At 48.6% G+C, this 18315-nt stretch overlaps 1 protein-coding gene across 3 annotated transcripts; it reads right to left on the reverse strand.

The window, feature by feature from the left end:
- Positions 1-866: 866 nt before the first annotated feature.
- On the reverse strand, positions 867-16999 carry GIMAP8 (GTPase, IMAP family member 8). 3 transcript variants are annotated; one of them, XM_045792360.2, is made up of 6 exons: positions 16955-16994; positions 16406-16558; positions 10612-11275; positions 7126-7171; positions 4447-5079; positions 867-2501 (listed from the first exon to the last, which is right to left on the reverse strand). In XM_045792360.2, the coding sequence occupies exons 2-6, from the start codon at positions 16438-16440 to the stop codon at positions 1816-1818; spliced, it is 2064 nt and encodes a 687-aa protein (XP_045648316.1). In that variant the 5' UTR covers positions 16441-16558; positions 16955-16994; the 3' UTR covers positions 867-1815. The 3 variants fall into 3 exon arrangements, with proteins under 3 accessions (XP_045648316.1, XP_087716834.1, XP_045648317.1); XM_087860708.1 differs by having other exon boundaries at positions 16406-16999; XM_045792361.2 differs by having other exon boundaries at positions 10612-11272; positions 16406-16997.
- Positions 17000-18315: the final 1316 nt, after the last annotated feature.

Consider the following 18315-nt stretch of genomic DNA (forward strand, 5'->3'; position numbering starts at 1 on the left):
GTGTCAGTTCCCTGGAGGGGAGGGGCACATGCTAGGAGTTAGCGGTGCGAGAGTTTTCCCTGAGGGGGGCGCAGGGGACAAAGCAATGGCTGTTAAAGACTAAAGAGGAAGCAGAGTGGGCTGAAAGAGTGTTCACACTGTGATGCAGATCTGACACATGCCGAAAGAAAGAGGGAGACGCTGCTTGGGTAAGGAGAGCGGCACCTTTGACAAGCGGGCGCCCTCTGAATAGGGAGTTCTAGGGCAAAGACTGATGCACGGTGACGATGTCCTGCCTTGGGCAGACACTGGCAGCTCCGCGGTGCTCAGCACTTGGCTAGGGGCTGCCTGGGAAGGGCATGGCCTTGGCCTAGAAGCTGAAGTGGGTCCTGAAAGTGTTGCAGCTGGAGGCTGACAGCTAACTGCTCTTCTCGGAGCAGAGTGGAAGTTTTCCTTTCTTTTCTTTTCTATACGCTGTACATCAGATCCCTGGAAGTTATTCATCTTATAGCTGGGACTTTGCGCCCTTGGACTAAAATCTCCCACCCCACCCACAAAACGGTTAATAGTGATAACATCCAACCGCAATTACCTGGGAGAAGACCCCATAGGTCTCGCCTTGTACATCGCCCGCACTAGGCAGCCCTCAACACCACCGGCTCAGCCTTGGCAGAACATGGCCACCCTGGATCCGAGAAGCGACTGTAAGCGCGGAGGCCACGCCAGCCTTGGACTGCCTCTCCTTGGACTTGCTGACGTGGCCACAGTAAGCCCCCAGTGTGTTCGAGACATTATACTTGAGTTCTCGGAGCTTTACCCTAATTTCTAACCCTCGGGGATTAAAAAAAGAGAAAAGTGCAAAGGAGTTTTCTTTTTTAAAATTTTTATTTATTTATTTATTTAAATTCAATTAATTCACATCAAATGTATTATTAGTCTCAGGGGTACAGGTCAGTGATTCATCAGTCGTATATAATACCCAGTGCTCATTACAACACATACTTTCCCCAATGACCATCACCGAGTGCAAAGGAGTTTTCGATAAACTTTTGTAGAGGCAATCTAGGCTTCTACTTAGAATTTTGGAACTTTGCAAGATCATCTAATCTTGGCAATTTCACCACATGTCTGATTTTTGTTCTACTCTATTTTATGGTGATGGTTAGCAATAAAGTCTTTTGAAACCTCCCAGACTCGTGTTCATTTCCTAAGGGACAAGAAAGAATAGACTGGGTCCCACTTTTCATTCAGGCTTGGAATGAAGGGAGCGCTAAGGAGCAGCCTCCCCTTGAGGAAAGGGATGTGCTGGCCCTGAGTCAGCTCAGGAGGGTTGGGCAGCAGGCCAGGCAAGCAGCCCGGGGCCCGTGGAGGCCCACATGAGTCCGGCTTCTCCATTCTGCCATGCCAGGAGTTGGCTGGACAGTGCTCGCTGCTCTGTTCTCACGGATCTGGATCCCCTGGTCCTTGGGTAGGTCTCTGTATTTGACCCCAGGCTGGCCTTGGCCTTGGTTGCAGTGTCTGTCCTGATGCTAATCTATGCACACAGGTGAGGGGATTCACACCACTTAATTCTGACCCTCAAAACCACCCAGTCTCTAAAGCTTCTTTCCAGATTTCCCCACCCAATTTCTTCTTTCTCCTTTAGAATCAATCCCTTGCCCCAGCCTGACGATTCACTTAGCCACAAAGAGCTGAGGCAGTGCCCGCAGCGTTGCATGCACCCACCACGCCTGCCTCAACGTCCCGGAGCCTCCTCCCATCCCACTAGTCCTACCACACCCCATCCCCAAGTGAGGGTGTCTCTACCTTAGAGACACCCCCACTCATGTCAGCTGCCTACAATAAAAACTCTTTTATATTCTTCAGTATATTTGTGGGCTTGTGCTTTTCCTGGGCATTTATAGTGATTTTGTGGACTTTCTCCCATTCGTGGGGGTACCCCTGCCCTCCATGGCTCTTTATCAGCTCGTCAGCCAATGTCAGAAGACTTTCTGCCTGGTTTTCCCTGGCTTGGCCCGTTTCTCTGTTATTAAAAGCACAGACTCGCCCGCCACACTTTTTAATGATGTTCTTCAGAGTTTTGTTATCTGTATTCTTGACGTACTCTTCCAAGCTCCCTGACTCGAGGTCTTCCTTCCGAGTGAACAGCACGATCGTGTACTTCAAAACTTCCTCTCCGAAGATGCTCTCCAAGTCCTTCACTGCCCTTTTGTCCTCCTCAGTGAACCGCCCCAGCTGGAACACCAGGACCAGAACCTTGTTCCCTTCTTCACAGCAGGACAAACAGCGTCTGACCTCCTCCAGCTGGAACCGATGCCCCTCTGCACCGGTCGTCAGGCAGAATGAGGGCGTATCCACAACCACCACCTGCCTCCCGTGCCACATCCGCTTGCTGCTCTGGCAGGTCTGGGTGACGGGCTGTGCTTGGAATTGAGAGCGGAAGTCGGGGTTCCCCAGGATGGTGTTCCCTGTGGCGCTCTTCCCAGTGCCGTTCCTCCCCATCAGGACAATGCTCAGGCCCTCTGTCAAAAAGGAAGCAGGAAAGATTGGTGACCACGGGCTGATCCGGGTGCAGCTCTCAGAGTGCTGCCAGCTGTTTGGTAGAGAATGCTCAGAGAGCACCCCGGCCACCTCTCACCCAGCAGCTCTATCCCCAAGCACGGTTCCGGGCACGCGCTCTGGGAACCAGAAGCGTGGCTTGGACCGCCATCTCTGTCCCACGCTCATCCATGACATGGCACTGTTCCCATCTCTGAATTTGCTCCCTCCTTCTGGTAACTTCTCTGACTCCCTGGCACCCTATGAGTGCCACTGTCTTTATTACCTGTCGCCTACTCAGCTGCGTCCAGCCTCCACATCTCATCCCTTGGTCTCCGTTCCTGCTGCAGTGATGTGTTCCTATTGCCAACTAATGCTAACTGCAGCAAAATCTCCTTGATGGATTTGAAAAATTATTCCCCAGAATTGACTTTTCATGAAAAAGCAACTACATATACCATCGACATACTCCTAGTTCCTTCTTTTGGATCACCGAAACTTCACTCCTCATGAAAACCACAACAAACTGAACTTCATCTTTCATCGATGAGCCAAAAGGCACTTCATGGTTATAATAACGATGCGCACTCACAGTTTTGTTTGGTGATAACGGAGAACAGATGTCCTTACAAATGGAATGACAGATGCTAGAGACCTTGCAGTGGGTGTTAGTGGGGGCCCCTTAGGACTTTGCACTTGTCCTGTGGTCTTTCTCTTCCACGCTGGCCTTTTCACAGTTCTCTCAATTATACATTCTTTGCCAAGTTACCCATATCCACCTTAAAACAAAGAGGGAGGAAAGCCTACCCTGTGCTCTTCCTTCCAGGGGAAATCATTGAATTGCTTATCCCGAACCCACAAGGTCACAGTTACACTTAAAGGATTCTAGATTCATCTTCCAACAGTCCCATATTTGTCACGGATTTCAGTCCCTGCTTCCACACCCTCAGAGGGGGTGGTTCTCAAGAACCTCTGTGATCTGGTCTATAATCCCCATCCCACATCGCGTAGAGGCTCAAACCCTCCATTTCCATCATGGCCACTCCCTTGGCCTCCCTCCCAAGTGGTAGGCTTAGTCCCACCTCCTTGCTTCCAATTGCTGGAGTATTCTCTGCAATGTCTTCCAGCTTTCTGCCAGTCGCACAAACCCTGCACATTCTCCAAAACCCATTTCAAATTGGGCTTCTCCACACAGCCTCTCCTGACCTTCCTGCATGTCTATACTTCTTGAGAGGGCTCCCCAGCACCTGGCCCTCCATGACGACTATGAAAGGGCTCATAAATAGATACACTCCTTTGAGTCTTGTTCTTCTCAGGGGAGGGCATTTGAAGTGAAGACAAAGGGGTGAGTCATGCTGACCTGGAAGAATCTCAGCTCAGGGCAATAGAGTGTGTAGCACCGAGTGCATGGGGCCTTCTCTAAAGCAGTGGGCAGTGCGGTTGGTCTAAGAAACCCATCTAGTGCCATGTGAGGATTCAGGCTCCCAGTCCTTGTCCTCCTCTCTTCAAAATGGCCTTCCCTCTCCAAAGAGAGAAGAGTTAAGAACCAAGAAGTCAAGAGAGGGAGAGGGAGTGTCAGAGTGGGCTTAAGAGAAAGAGAAGAGCAAACCAACGGTCCAGAACCATCTAGCTCATCACCAGCACTGAGTCTTGAGCCCCGGGCAACAGACACACTGTGGGGAAAAAAAGAGATTGGAAGAAGCTCAACTCCTTCCTTCAAGACCCTCACCATCCAGTTGGAGAGAAGGGATAAGGGTCAGGAGAGAATTAAAGACAGTGTGCATGGAAAGGCACATAACTTTAGTAACCTTGGAGAAAGAGAAAAGTTAGTAGACTGGACTTGTCTTTTCTGTCTTCTCTACGCCCTTCTCGTATATTTCATAACTAGTTTCCAAAAGCATCTAGAACAAGTTTTTAGATGCTGTGTACCTTCCCCTCTGAAGCTGCAGGGCCTGCCACCGTTCTGCTGCACCATGCTCACAACTATTTGCAGGAGCTCATCCACCTGGCGTTGTTCCTCTTCCCCCGTGATTCGGTAGTTGAAGGCACAGTAGGGGCGTTTGTACACCTTGATGAGCTTGTAGAGATGTTCATATCTGTTTTTCAGGAACATCTCTAGATCCTGATCCCCTAGGTCTTCTTTCCTGGTGAAGAGAATGATCAGGTACTTCACAAATTTGTCTCCAAAACTGCCTCGGATGGTGTCCAGTACCGCCTCATCTTTCTTGGTGAAGGAGCCCAGCGGTGTCACCAGCAGGAGGGCGTGGGGGCATCCAAGTTCATGTCTCTGGAGCTCCGCTTTAACGCCCTTTGAAGATGAGATTTCTGGAGTATCAATGACCACAACTTTCCTCTCTCTCCAGATTCTGCTATCAGACAGAAAGCTCTGACGTCCAGGGACTGACTCTTCGCTGAATTTGGTCTCAAAGACTCGCTTCCCCAGAAGGCTGTTCCCGGCTGCACTTTTCCCAGCTCCACGCTTGCCCACAAGCAGGACCTTCAGGTCCGACTGCCTAGGGTTCGGCTCACATCCTGGGGCCTGAAGCTGCAATTCCCCTCGCCCTGAGGGACAAAAGAGCAGATTCAGAGTCTCTTCTTGCAGCTGAACACAGAGATGTGGACAGGTCCTATGCTTTCTCAGCCTTCTCAGTTTTTACAGAGAACGCCAGTACTGCTCTGAGCAGCAGGACTCTAGTCCCGGTCAGAAGTTACCCCTCTGAGTAAAAGCCACAAAACGGGCCATGAATAAACGGAGAGGTATGTAAAACGCTCAAGACTTCCCAGGAATGTGAAAATGTTAAGCTTGGCTTTTAGTGGTCTTGGTCCTTAGACTTCCTTTCATTGTGCTACCAAAGATAAGTGTCTGGGCTATGAAGTCCATGGGCTAAAGCAAGACAAGGGAGAATCTGAGTTTAAAATGCCCCTTGGAAAAAATAAATGAATAAAATAAAATAAAATGCCCCTTGGTAGTATATTTATAAACTGTTATACTACTCAGCAGTCAAAAAAACCCAAAAGAATGAATGGATGAACTATTGATACGCAACGTGCATGGATCTTCAAAACATGCTAAACGAAAGAAGCCAGACACAAAACCACACGCTATCGGGTTCCACTGTATGAAGTTCAAGAACAGACAAAATTAGTCTACATTCTCAGAAGTCTGGATTCAGTTCCCTTTGGAGAGATGCAGCAGAAACTCGTGAGGTGATGGAAATGCTCCAGATCTTTATCTGCATGGTGGTCACATATGCGCAGATCTGTAAAAAGTCATTGAGCTACACACTTAAGATTTGTGCATTTTACTCTCTGTTAATTGTACCTCAGTAAATTACTGTAGAAACCTGTGCCACAAAACTCTCTCTGCACACGTGCCCTGCCCCCACCACTTCTCTTCAACCCAAGGTCAGCACCAGAACTTCAGGCTGAGCAAATGGCAGAGTCAGCCACTCCAGGGAATAGTCAGCGTCTGAGGCATCCTGGGTGCTAGGAGTCGCAGGTCTGGGAGGTGGAATGAACATGGCCTTTAAAGAAAGCCACTGAAATGCTAGTGATGGTTCGTCCTTCTTATGTTGTCTTCGAAAGCTCCGACTTTCCCCAAAATCGCCTCACACAAGTCTGCATCCTATCGAAAGTCCCTTCCAATGCCCTCATTCTGAGACACCCCATGGCTTCCCATGGCTCCCCATGGCGTGCTATTTCCTCAAGGCAGCGAGGAATCATTTGGGGACATAACAGGAAAGTTCCTGGAGGTCTTGACTGAAGGGCATCAACAGAATTTTAAATCCCTACTTCTGCCTGAATTCACATATTTCTGGGTAAGTTTACTCATCTGTAATTAAGAATAATGATAATACCACCCTCTTCATAGGGCTGTTAAGAGGAATATATGTGTATGGTTATTATGAGAATTATGTTGTATGCTGGGAAGATTGAATTATTTATATATTTTTCCAGTACATAATGTCAATTGTGATTATCATTAAAGTTGAAATTATAATTATAATTATAATTATTATTATTATTATTATTACTTGGAGAAGTTCTATGAGGACAGAGATCTCATCTATCTTATTCACTGCTGAATATTCAGTTCTTGCACAGATGGCCCAGAAATAACCTGAAAGTCCATCAGTAAAGGGATGGTTAAATTAGTCATGTATGCCCTTACTGTGGACAAAATCGCACCTACTAAACAGAACAAGGTGGATCTATACGGATTGACCTGTGCAGTGTGCAGGATGGATCCTGACCTCCACCACTGAATTCTACAAATGAGTGTTATCCATGAAGGTGATTTCTGCTTTCCCAGAGGGAGTCAACATTGTGTAGTCCTGGATCCAGGGCCAGAAAGACAAGGCTGGGTCGGGGAAGAAGCCACGAAGGCAAGTCCACCTCTATAACATTTCAGGCAAGACCTGGGACACCCATACCATGTCCAGAACCTACTCCCAAGTATTAGAAGTTCCCTGGGGGACAGGCTGTGGGCACCAACCTGAGCTAGGTACATCTTTGTTCCTACTTATCTAATCTCTCTACTTCATTTTGACACATGATGCATTCATAAGGATACAGATGTAAGCTTAACATTTTTAAGGATCATCTTACCATGTGGCTTGTCCCCCTTCTGAGACGCGGCTTCATTCACACAATTCTAGAAAATAAAGGTGGAAATGATACACAGGGACCTAAAATTTCATCTTTTCACAAAACAAAGAAATGGAGACACAAATATATAATTTAGAGTAATCTGATGAGGAGGATGTGGCCACATCAAGGCCATGGTCATGTTGCTTGTTGGCTTCTGTAGTCCTGTCCACAATGACAGCCAATCTTGAGACCCCACTGCTGCCACTGCAATAGGCTTCCCAGAAGTATGAAAATGGGTCTTATTCTTGCTCAGAGGAGCCTCACAAATGCCATCTAACCAAGGCATTGAGCCTGAAGCTCTAACTTTCCTTCTCCCCTGTCCCCAGTAGTAATGGCAACTCCTTTCAAAGTCTTCCAGAGTTTCTGCTGTTCCTGGAGAAAGTCCAGAAGCTTAAGAAGAGCTACTGGACTTCCTGGAAGAAGAAACTAGCCCCCTGATGTCTGGGATGTTCATCTGAGGGACCAGGGGAAGGGGGAAGATTGGGCATGAAGCTCCCACACATCTCTGGTGTCTCCTCCCCACACTGTGCCCCCAAAATAGAGATGAAGGTTCTTCTGACATAAGAACCAGGGAAATTTGGAACTTTCCCCACCCAGGTGGGCAACTGGAGCCAAACACACAATTGGTACTCCCTTCCCCTGTCTGGCAAAGCAGACTTGCTCCCAAAATTTAAATTGTCATGGAATCAAAAGAGAAGGTAAACATGATACATAATCCTGATGGATCTGCGATTCCTAGAAGCTTCCAATACTTTAACTCTATTTTTCTTAATCTCCATGACAGCCAGGAAAATTTTCCCTTTGCTTTCTTACCTGGCCTTACCCCAGACTGTGGATCCCTTCCACCATCTCTCTCCCTGGATCCTCTCTGCTCAGCTCTGACCATCAGACTTCTTTCATCTTACCTGGCACAACTCAAATTCTTCCATGTGTTTTAAATGCCAAAGATTGTTACAAGGCAAATGTGTTCGATCTAAAAATTAATAATTTTTAAATTTCCAACCCACTGTAAAAGGAGCAGCTGCTAATTAACATACATCCTTCTGTGTTTTTCTAAGTTTACACGCATACACACAAGCCTATGTGAACACACAGGGAGACTTGCTAAGCATCTTGCTGGGCAATCTGCTTCATAATATGTCCTGTACAGCTGTACGAGTCAGTACACGTAGCTCAACCCCGTTTTTTCAGGAGATGCTATTTGCTCCACAACATGGACATGGAACATTCCGCACTAATGTAACAGTTCCTTTATTGGTAGACTATCGGGTTATTTCTGGCTTTACTATTTCAAAAGATGCCACGATAATTACCCTTATACATACATCTTTATATATGGGAATGTTTTTATTCCTGGATAATAGTCCTAAAAGTGGGAATCTTGCTCAGTCTCCGTGTTGTTAAAGTCCTTAATGTCTCCATAACTTATGTGAACCTTACACACATCCATAATAATACTAATAACAATAATAATGGCAGCTGATAATCAGTGGATGCTTACATCTCAAGTATTTGCAAATAACTTTGTAAGCATATATTTCACTGAATCCTCACGAAAATCCCTGAGATTTATATTATTACCTCTGTTTTACAGAAGACAAAAATAAGATCCTGGGTCAACAAAACGGATATGAGTTCTGTCCCTCAGGGAGTCTATAGGGAGGGAACCACCGCAAGTATAGTCACAGCAATCACGTGACTCGCTGGTGGCCATGCGAGGAGTGCCATGATGGAAACAGGGCTGGTGAGGAAGACTCTCCGAGGAAGTGAGCTCACACTGAGGCAGACGGATACAGAAAAGCAGACCTGGTACGGGGTGGGATGGCAGAGGGGAAGTGTCCAAGTGGACCAAATCACAGGCTGGAAGCTTCAGAGTGGACATGAAGGCAAGTCAAGGACCACAGGGAAGGCCAGTGAGACCAACACATGAAGAGCAAGTTAGAGGGTGAGGGACCAGCTCAGGTCAGGGATTCTGAACTCGATCCGAAGATCACTGGACAGTCACTCCAGCATTTGAAACAAGAGGGTGTTGTGTTCAGGGTACATTGCAAGAGCTCATTCTGTGCTCTGATCCTCTCTGTGGACATCCCTGTTCCAGACAGCCTTCAAGAGACAGACAAACGGCTATAAAGGAGAAAGAGGGAGGGCAGAGCTAGGAGATAAGAGAGCGACAAGTTCTCTCAAGCCTCAGGGTCCTCACCTGTAGAACATGAGTACCCAGAGCACTTGTGAAGACTTCATCCGTTCATGTGCCTGGAACTCAGTAGATACTCAGTAACTACAGCCTTCCTTCTCATTTCCATCCTGTTTGGGCTTAACGCTCAGCAGTTCTCAGAGTTTCACTCTGACCAGCACCCCCCCACACACTGGATTTTTTGCTTGCTTTACCTCCGCTGGCATTTGTGTTAAGAATCCTCTGTCCCAACATTCACTTACTTATCCTGAATCAGGAACTGTTTTGTGTCTTATACACGAGTCACTCAAACCGAAGTATAAGCTCCTCAAAGGCAAAAGCCTGAATTTTTGTATTTTTCTTGTTCCATTCAAGTTTAGAAATTAAATAAAATATCACTCTGGCTGTTGTGTATGAAATGGATTGAGGGGTAAGGCACAAGAATGAATGGGGGGAAGGTTGTTTGTAAGACAGGACAGGCAAGAACCGAGGCTGGCTTGGACCGGATGGGGGGAGTGCTGATGGAGAGAAGTGAGTGGGTTCCAGGCACACTGACCACACAAAACTTGATGACGTCTCGGATATCAGATGGCAGCTAGTAGTAGCAGCAAAGCTGACCTCTGGGTTTAGGTTTGAAGAGTATGGTGAGCAGCACGACTGTTTACCCAATTGAGAGAAAAACGGAAGTCCTACAGATTTCAGAGGGAAAACCAAAAGTCTGGATGTGTGAAGTCTGGGATCCTACAGGAGAGCCGAGTGGAGATACCAAATAGCAGTCAGATAAAGAAGCAGGATTCAGAGGAGAGGCCAGAACTGGCGTGATGAATCTGGAAACCGTTAGTGATCGACAGAGCTCAAAGCTAGAAGGCAGAAAGTTGAGAAAGCCTAGAACCATGCCCTGAAGATGCCAACGTTCAGAGGCCATGTGAGGAGAGCTCAGGAATCACTAGAGTAGCCAGAAAGGGCAGGAGGAAGAAAACAAAAGAAAGCAGCTGTATTGAAGCCAAGGGAAGACAGGGTCCATTTGTGTGTCCAATACTGTGAGGGATAAAGTTAGGTAAGGACATAAATGTGTCCGTTAATTTACCAAAAATCCGAAGTCCAAAGGGTAATACTCAAAGCACCGTACCATCCGGTGTCTCATCTTTGCAGATCATGGACAAAAAAAGCCTGTGGTCCATCACACAACGCCGCACCTCCCTTATCTGTGCCCACCATCCACCCACGAGCTCTAGCAAGAAAGATCCTTGCAGACCTTAAGAATGTCTTACCAGGAACCTACTGCCTTCTTTTCTGAAGTTCACGATATACGGTCCTCCGTTTTCATCCATCAAACGCTGGACCTGGCAGAGGAGCCCCCTCACCTGGCGGGCCCGCCCCTCCTCGCTTGCCTTGTTGTTCAGAGCGCAGTACCGGCCTCCGTAGTTTTCAACCAGCTCCGAGAGGTACTCCTCCCCTTTGATGTACTCTTGCAGCGAGTTACCCTCCAAATCATCCTCCCGAGTGAAGACGATAATGATGTACCTCCTGGCTTCGGCTCCAAACAACTTCTGGATGCCCCTGACTGCCTCTTTGTCCTCCCCCTTATAGCGGCCGATGGGAATTATCAGCAGCAGGACGTGGAGGCTGGGCGCAGAGAGCTCCAAGCAGTGTTCCACGTTACGTTGCTTGTCTTCGTCAGAAGACATGGAGGAGAAAAGGTCGGGGGTGTCGATGACCACAACCTTCCCCTCTCCTATGGTCCCACTCTCTCTCTGGCACATTTTCGTCACCATCTGGCCACTACATCTGGACACAAACACAGTTTTGCCCAGAATCGTGTTTCCTGTGGCACTTTTTCCCGCACCACAGCTCCCTAAGAGGAGAAGCCTCAGTTCCGGCATGGAGCAGCCAGGCTCCGGCTCTCTCTCCTGACACGGGCTCTCGTTGGTTCTGCTGGACAAAAAGCAACGTATCAATGTGCAACCATGCAAGAGTCGCTAGAGGAACAGCAAGAAAATGCATTCTCTTTTTAGTTTCTCGCCAAGGACTGGGGCTACTGACGTCAACTCAGACTAGATTGGGATAAGAAATCCTGTTTCCCAGGATCCTCTCTGTGCTCTTGCCTCTGAAATAAATCCATATTGGTAAGACGTCACCCACTGTTGGTTGGCTAAATGAACAACCCCTTCTCTATATATTCATCCCCCACTATACATACTGGGGGAAATGGAGACACTATGATAGACAGAATAATGCCCCCTCCCTGAGATGTCCATGTGCTAATCCCTGGAACTTGTGACTACGTTATTTTACGTGGGAAAAGGGACTTTGCCAATGTGTTGAGGATGTTGAGATGGGGAAATAACCTTGGCTCATCCAGGTGGACCCAATATAATCACACTGTAAGAGGTCCTTCCGAGAGGAAGGCAGGAAAGTCAGAGTAAGAAAAAGAAGATGTGAGGACAGAAGCAGAGGTCAGAGAGTGAAAAGAGATCTGAAAATGCTACACTGTTGGCTTTGAACATGGAATATGGGGCCACCAGCCAAGGGGAAGGCAGGCAGCTTCTAGAAGCTGGAAAAGGCAAGGAAACAGATTCTCCCACACAGCCTTCAGAAGGACCCTACCCAGCACCTTGATTTGAGGACTTCTGACCTCCAGAACCGTACGATAATAAGTTGGTGGGTTTTAGCAACTAATTGTGAGGCAATTGGCTACAGCAGCAACAGAAACTAATACACTTTCTCTCCCAGCTTCCTTTCAACTGGGAGTGGCCACGTGACCCGGTTCTACCTGATGACAGTTGAGAAAACATTTCCTTGGGCTTTCTTCTTATTTGGAATTTAAATGTGATATCTGGGGGCGCCTGGGTGCCTCAGTCAGTTAGGCATCTGCCTTCAGTCAGGTCACAATCCCAGGGTCCCGGGATCGAGCGCTGCATCAGGCTCCTTGCTCAGTGGGGAGTCTGCTTCTCCCTCTCCCTCTGCCGCCCCCCACTGCTCATGCTCTCTCTCTATCTCTATCTCAAATAAACAAATAAAATCTTTAAAAAAAATAAATGTGATATCTGGAATCACAGAAGATATCACGAGGCAATGAGGTAACCAACAAGAGAACAAAAAGTCAGCATATACCATCACGCTGAAGGACCGCAGAGCAGAGAGATGAAAGAATCCCTGATGACCTCACTGGGCTGCCTTGAGATCACCTTTTTGTTAAGTAAGTAGCTGGTATTCTAAAGATTTAGCTGTTGCTACTCCAAGCGTGGTTCACAGGTTAGCGATACTGCCAATAATTGAGACCATGTCAGAAATACAGAATCTCGGGCTCCACCCAGACTTCCTGAATAAGAATCTGTCATTGAACAAGTTCCAGGTTCATGCTTCTCACGAACACACGAGTTTGAGAAGCACTGGTATAAGCCACCCTTAGTTCAAGATGAGCATTCCCAACTGAATCAGAATCCACTTGAAGAGCCAAGTTTCCCAGCACCATTTCTTGAACAGTCCATCCTTTTCCAAATGATTCTGTCAGATACCATGTGCCCGAAATTCCATGAGTCTATTCCTAGGTTGTCTGTTCTGTCCATTAGATGCTCGCTCAGTCTATTCCCAAACCAGAAAATTTTAGTTACTAAAACCAAAATGACTTAATATTATTCTACTTAAAACATAACTTTAAGTCTTCATTATGTGATACAGAAGGTAGGTTCCAACACCTTGTTATTGTTCAAAATTGTCACACTCCTCTTGCCTTTTTAATCTCATGTACAACTTTGAAAATCGGTTGTCCTTGTCTTTAGGAAATCCTGTTGAAATCTAGAATGCCATTGCATTGAATGTGTAGCTTAGTTTTAGAAGAACTGATATCTTCATGTTGTTGTCATTCCCTCCACTCTTTTTGTTGGTTAGTCTTAAACATGGTCTAATTTCAACCATTATTTCTTTTTGATCCATAAATTAGGAGAAGTGATTATCGAATTTAAAAATGTATTGGGAGACTTGCTATCTTTTTATTTATTTCCAATATTATTACTCTCTGGCCAGAGAACAACATCTGTATAAAATATTTGTCACTGGTAGAGATTTACTTTTTAGCCCAATAAAATTTTTGTAAATGTTTCACATGGGCTTAAAAAGAATGTGTAGCCTGCATTTGGGGGTGCCTTCTTAATCAGGGACCCCACCTCAATTCTGCCACCTAGGCTCCAGTTATCCAGAAGGTCCAGCATGCCCTTCCCTGCACCACTCTCCTGTCTGTCTGGAAAATTCCTCCCCATTCTTCACCATTTAGCTGAAGTGTCACCTCCATGTCAAGCCTCTTGTGATTTTTCCAGATTGAACTGATCATGAGCTCTTTTCTGGACTTCTGCAATATCACTATCACTGGTCCCCCTGCTTCCATCCTTCTAGAGTCTATTGTCCATCAACAGCCAGGGTGCTCCTACCAAAACAAGAGACAGATAATGTCCCTCATCAGTCCAAAATCCCCCAATGGCTTCCCACTGACTTGAAGTAACAGGCAAAGCCTTTGCAGTGGTCAGCAAGACCCTACCCAATCTGGGCTCTACCTGCCTCTCCGATTTCATCCCCCACCCCTCTCCACCTTGCTTTGTCTGCTATAGTCACATTGGCCTCCCTGTTGTTCCCCAAACATCAACCTTGGGGCTCTGTGCTGGCTGTTCATCTGAGCTAGAACATTCTTCCCCCAGACCTGTGCAAGGCAGCTTCCCTTCCTTTAGGTCTTTACCGTATTGTCCCTGTAGTGCAGAAGGCCTTCTGTAGTCATCCTATAATTAAGAGCAACCCTCCCTGCTGCACCCCACCAGCACTCCTCGTCCCCCCCACCCTATTCTATTTTGCTTCCCAGAAACCACGGCAGCCACCTTTCACACGGTGCCTTGACTTGCTTCTTTTGTGTCTCCCTACCACTGAAAGGTAAGTCCCGGGAGAAGGAGGACTTGCCCTGGTTTGTTCACCATCGCATCTACAGCTTAGAGAAGGCATTCGGGGCTAAGTACCGGCTTATGACTGAGTGGATGGCTGTGGACTTGAAGAACAAAGACGAGCAGCTGAAGGAACTGGAGAGTGGGCCCAGAGAGCCCTGCAGCTGGGAGAAGCCAGGAAAGGTAGTGCACAGACTCCTCCTCCCAGAAGCCTACCATGAAAAAAATGCAGTGGACTGAGTGAGGTGCAGAGGAGGTCATCGGGCCATGGATGGAGGCCTGGGCTGTTCTCTAGACCTGTGTCTCTGGATCTCCACAGGATGCAGGAGGCAAAGCAGCCTCACTGGGACCACACACCTCAGAGTTGTCACGCCAAGAAGAAACAGACTTCTTGGTGGCTGAGGTCCAATCACTCTTGCAACGCTTCTAAGAGTACCTTTGTACCCCGACACCCCCCTGAATGAAGAGACCCTCTCCCTAGCTTCTATGTTCTAGTTTCTCCCTTAGTATGAAACTCCACAAGCATAGAGACCACGCCTGTCTTCTCCTGTGTCCTGAGGTCCTAGTACCGTGCCTGGCAGGTGGCATATGCTCCATAAGGGGCTTTAAATGAATGATCATGGGGGAGAGGGGTGACGAAAGGAGGAAAAACAGTTTTTAGAAATGAAGAGGGAGATAAAAGTGATGTCACTTTCTTTTTCATTTTCATTCTGTTTTATTAGGTATTTATTTTATTTTTTTATTATTATGTTCAATTAGCCAACATAGAGTACATCCTTAGTTTTTGATGTAGTGATGTCACTTTGAATAATAAAAGAGAAATAACTTGGGGGCACCTGGGTGGCTCAGTCCTTTAAGCCTCTACCTTCGGCTCAGGTCATGATCCCAGGGTCCTGGGATGGAGCTCACCGTCGGGCTCCTTGCTCTGCAGGGGGCTGCTTCTCCCTCTCCCTTTGCCTGCTGCTCCCCCTGCTTGTGCTCTCTCTCTCTCTCTGTCAAATAAATAAAGTCTTTTCAGAAAGAGAGACAGAGAAGTAACTTTATATTGTATCCCAAGCCAGTGAAGTGGTATTTTTTGTACATCAATTTTTTTTAATTCAAAAAAAAAAAAAAAAAAGACCCCAGTGGTTAAATAGCTGAAGGAAGCAGACACCTCCAGCAGGTCTAAAGAAGAAAGGAATTTATTTCCCACCTAAGCTCCACTGTTTTACGTGATTGTCCATCATAGTAACTAAATTAGTCTTTGCTAAACTCCTAGCCAGGCCGCCATATTGAAACGGGACCCCCTTCCCTTCTTGTGGGCAATTGCTAACCTGTGGCATTTTTTCCCCAGCATATAAAAACACTTTTAAGGACAAAAAGGAGCCAAAACACCGCCTTCCCTCACTCTCTCCTTTACCCACATTCCCCTCCCATCATCTCCCAGACCACTCTGGAGACACCCAGCAGGTTAATGGAGAGGAAGAAAGAGAACTTTCTCTCCAAAACTTTAGTTGAGACACTCCAGCAGCCTGCACTTCTCAGGATATAGCCCAAGGGGGACGTGGCTTCAGCCATCTAAGCAAAGATCCCAGTGCTGTGGGGATCTGTCCCACATTAAGGGGCAGTTCACACCCACAGAAAAAGATGGCCAGAGAAGCTTCCAGAACCCAGTCTGGTGAGGACTCAGTCCCAGCCCAGCAGGTCAGTCATCAGGAGGAGGAGAAAGAGTTCAAAGGTGAGAGCCCAGGAGGCTTAAAATCAGAGTCTTTTTGGCAACCCCTGGCATCTTCAGTGCTCAGTTAACAGGATCCAAAAGTGCACAGGGAGGAAAATACTAGAAAAGCGAACATGGAAGACCGACGTCCGAGCTGCTAGCTTCGCAGGGAGGCTGGGTGTCCTCCCGCGGGCTCCCTCCGGCCCAGACCCGGCCCTGCCATCAGCCCCCCACGTCGGGTGGGGGCGCCCCGCGAGGACGCCCTCCCCCTGGAAGGCCGTGACCCGCGCGCCAGCCCCCAAGCCCCCCACCAAGGCCCGGCCTGAGCGGCTGGCTGCCAGGGAGCCCGAGCCCGGAGCCCGCTGCCCGCCCTCCAGGGGCCCCCGCTGCCCCCCTTGGTCGCCACCTGCCGCCATCTCGGCCCCCGCGCCAGCGCGCACGCACCTCGATCCGGTCTCCGGGCGCGTCGCAGGCTCCATGGCTCCGGGGACGTCGCTGAGGTCCCCGCGGGCAGCGTGGAGAGAAAGAAGCGGCGAGCCCGGCGCGCCAGGGGCGGGATCCTTCTGACGAACTCCGCTTCCGAGCAGGAAGAGGTTTCTACGTTGATGTACAAACGGGAGGCAGTTGGGGGTGGGGGTGGAGTTCGCAGGGGTGTCAGGTTCGCGCGACCGCCGACCGAAGGGCAAGTGGGGACGCGAGAGCGGAGGCTCGGTCTGGGGCTGCGGCACGGGAGCTGGGGCCCAGGCCGAGCTTCGGGAGGGTCCCCAGAGACGGTCATTGTGAAGGGGCTCCCCGTCCCCGGGTCGGACACCGTGACGCCTGCGGAGGCTGAGCCAGGCCAGGGAGGGGCCGTTCTCCTCCGGGTGATCTCCGCCACCCCGGCTCCGAGGCCCCTTCCCAAGACTGCGGAAACCGGGAAGATGCTGTTTTCTTTCTCCCACCCCCACCTCCAGCAACTCCTCACACCCCTCCAGGGGGACCTTCCAACCGGACCTGGGGAACGCGCTGCTTCCCAGGCGAAGAGGTTCCTTCCTAGAGCTAGTAAGACGTTTGAAATGCTAGAGCTGCCACCCCTTCCCTTTCTGTGAGTGATGACAGTTTCCGAAAGCTCCCTACCGCCGAACGCAGTTGAACACTGAAACAGACTTATTTTATTATGGTTTTTAGAAAGGCAAAGCACGCATAATATTACATAAATTTACCATCTTAGCTTTTTTTAAGTGCACAGTTCAGGAGCCTCGAGTACATTCGTTGCTCTGCAAAGAGCTCCGGAATTTTCCCATCCTGCAACAATGCAACTCTGTACCCATTAGCCCCTAATTCCCCTCCCCCAGCCCTGGTAACCGCCTCTCTAATTATTTCTTCTTCTTCTTCTTCTTCTCATCCTCCTCCTCCTCCTCCTCCATCTTCTTCCTCCTCCTCCTCCTCCTCTTCTTTAAGATTTGATTGATTTATTTGAGAGAGAGAGCTTGGTGGAAGGGCAGAGGGAGAAGGAGAAGAAGGCTCCCCACTGAGCAGGGAGTCCCACCCCCCCGCATGGGGGGGGGGGGCTCCATCCGGGGACCCTGGGATCACCACGCGAGCTAAAGGCAGGTGCTTAACGAGATGAGCCACCCAGGCGCCGAGGCAGCCCTCTACGTTCTGCTTCTATGATTTTGCGGGCTTTAGATACTTCGTATGAGTGGAATCCGACAGTGTTTGTCCGTTTGTGACTAGCCTTCCTCGCTTGGCTACGGCGTGTCCTGGAGGCTCATCCCCTTGACAACACTTTAATGCGCTGCAGACGCTGAGGAGCCATGGCCTTAAGCTCACACTAGCTCACCAGGCTTGGTCTGAAAGGTCTGAGGTGGTGCTGAGACTCCCAGAGAGAGACCCAGAGGAACAGGGAGGGCCCTGAGCAGGTTCTGAGGGGCTGCTCTGTCCTAAGTAAGGGTCCACCTCCCCTCTGGGCTGGTCTTCATGTTCCACCTCCTTAGAAAGCCAAAGAAAACCTGGAGACACTGGCGCTACACCGTGACAGGGGCGCCTGGGGGGCTCAGCCGGTTAAGCGGTTAAGCGGCGGCCTTTCAGCTCATGATCCCAGGGTCCTGGGGATCCAGCCCTGAGTAGGGCTCCCTGCTCAGTGGGGAGTTTGCTTCTCCCTCTGCCCCTCCCCTCCCCTGCTCTTGCTCTCTCTCTCTCTCTCAAATAAATAAATAAAATCTTTAAAAAAAAAAAAAAAAAAGCAGTGTCTCCCATTCCCCACCCATTTATGCCCCTAGTAAGGAGGACCCATTCTAGAAACAATCCCCACCCTCTTTAGGGTGCTAGGTCAAGTCACATAAAATCAATTCATTAAAATAATCAGACAAAAG

Source organism: Ursus americanus, chromosome 3, assembly GCF_024610735.1.
Source record: "Ursus americanus isolate L20-20 chromosome 3, mUrsAme1.1.p, whole genome shotgun sequence".
Classification (NCBI taxonomy): Eukaryota; Metazoa; Chordata; class Mammalia; order Carnivora; family Ursidae; genus Ursus; species Ursus americanus.

Coding starts and splice junctions, on each gene's coding strand:
- GIMAP8 (XM_087860708.1), bottom strand. CDS start 16,440: ATGGAGCCTGCGACGCGCCCGGAGACCGGATCGAG. Junction 7,172..10,611: donor AAGAAGGCAGTAGGTTCCTG/GTAAGACATTCT, acceptor TTTATTTTCTAG/AATTGTGTGAATGAAGCCGC. Junction 5,080..7,125: donor GAAGGGGGACAAGCCACATG/GTAAGATGATCC, acceptor TTTGTCCCTCAG/GGCGAGGGGAATTGCAGCTT.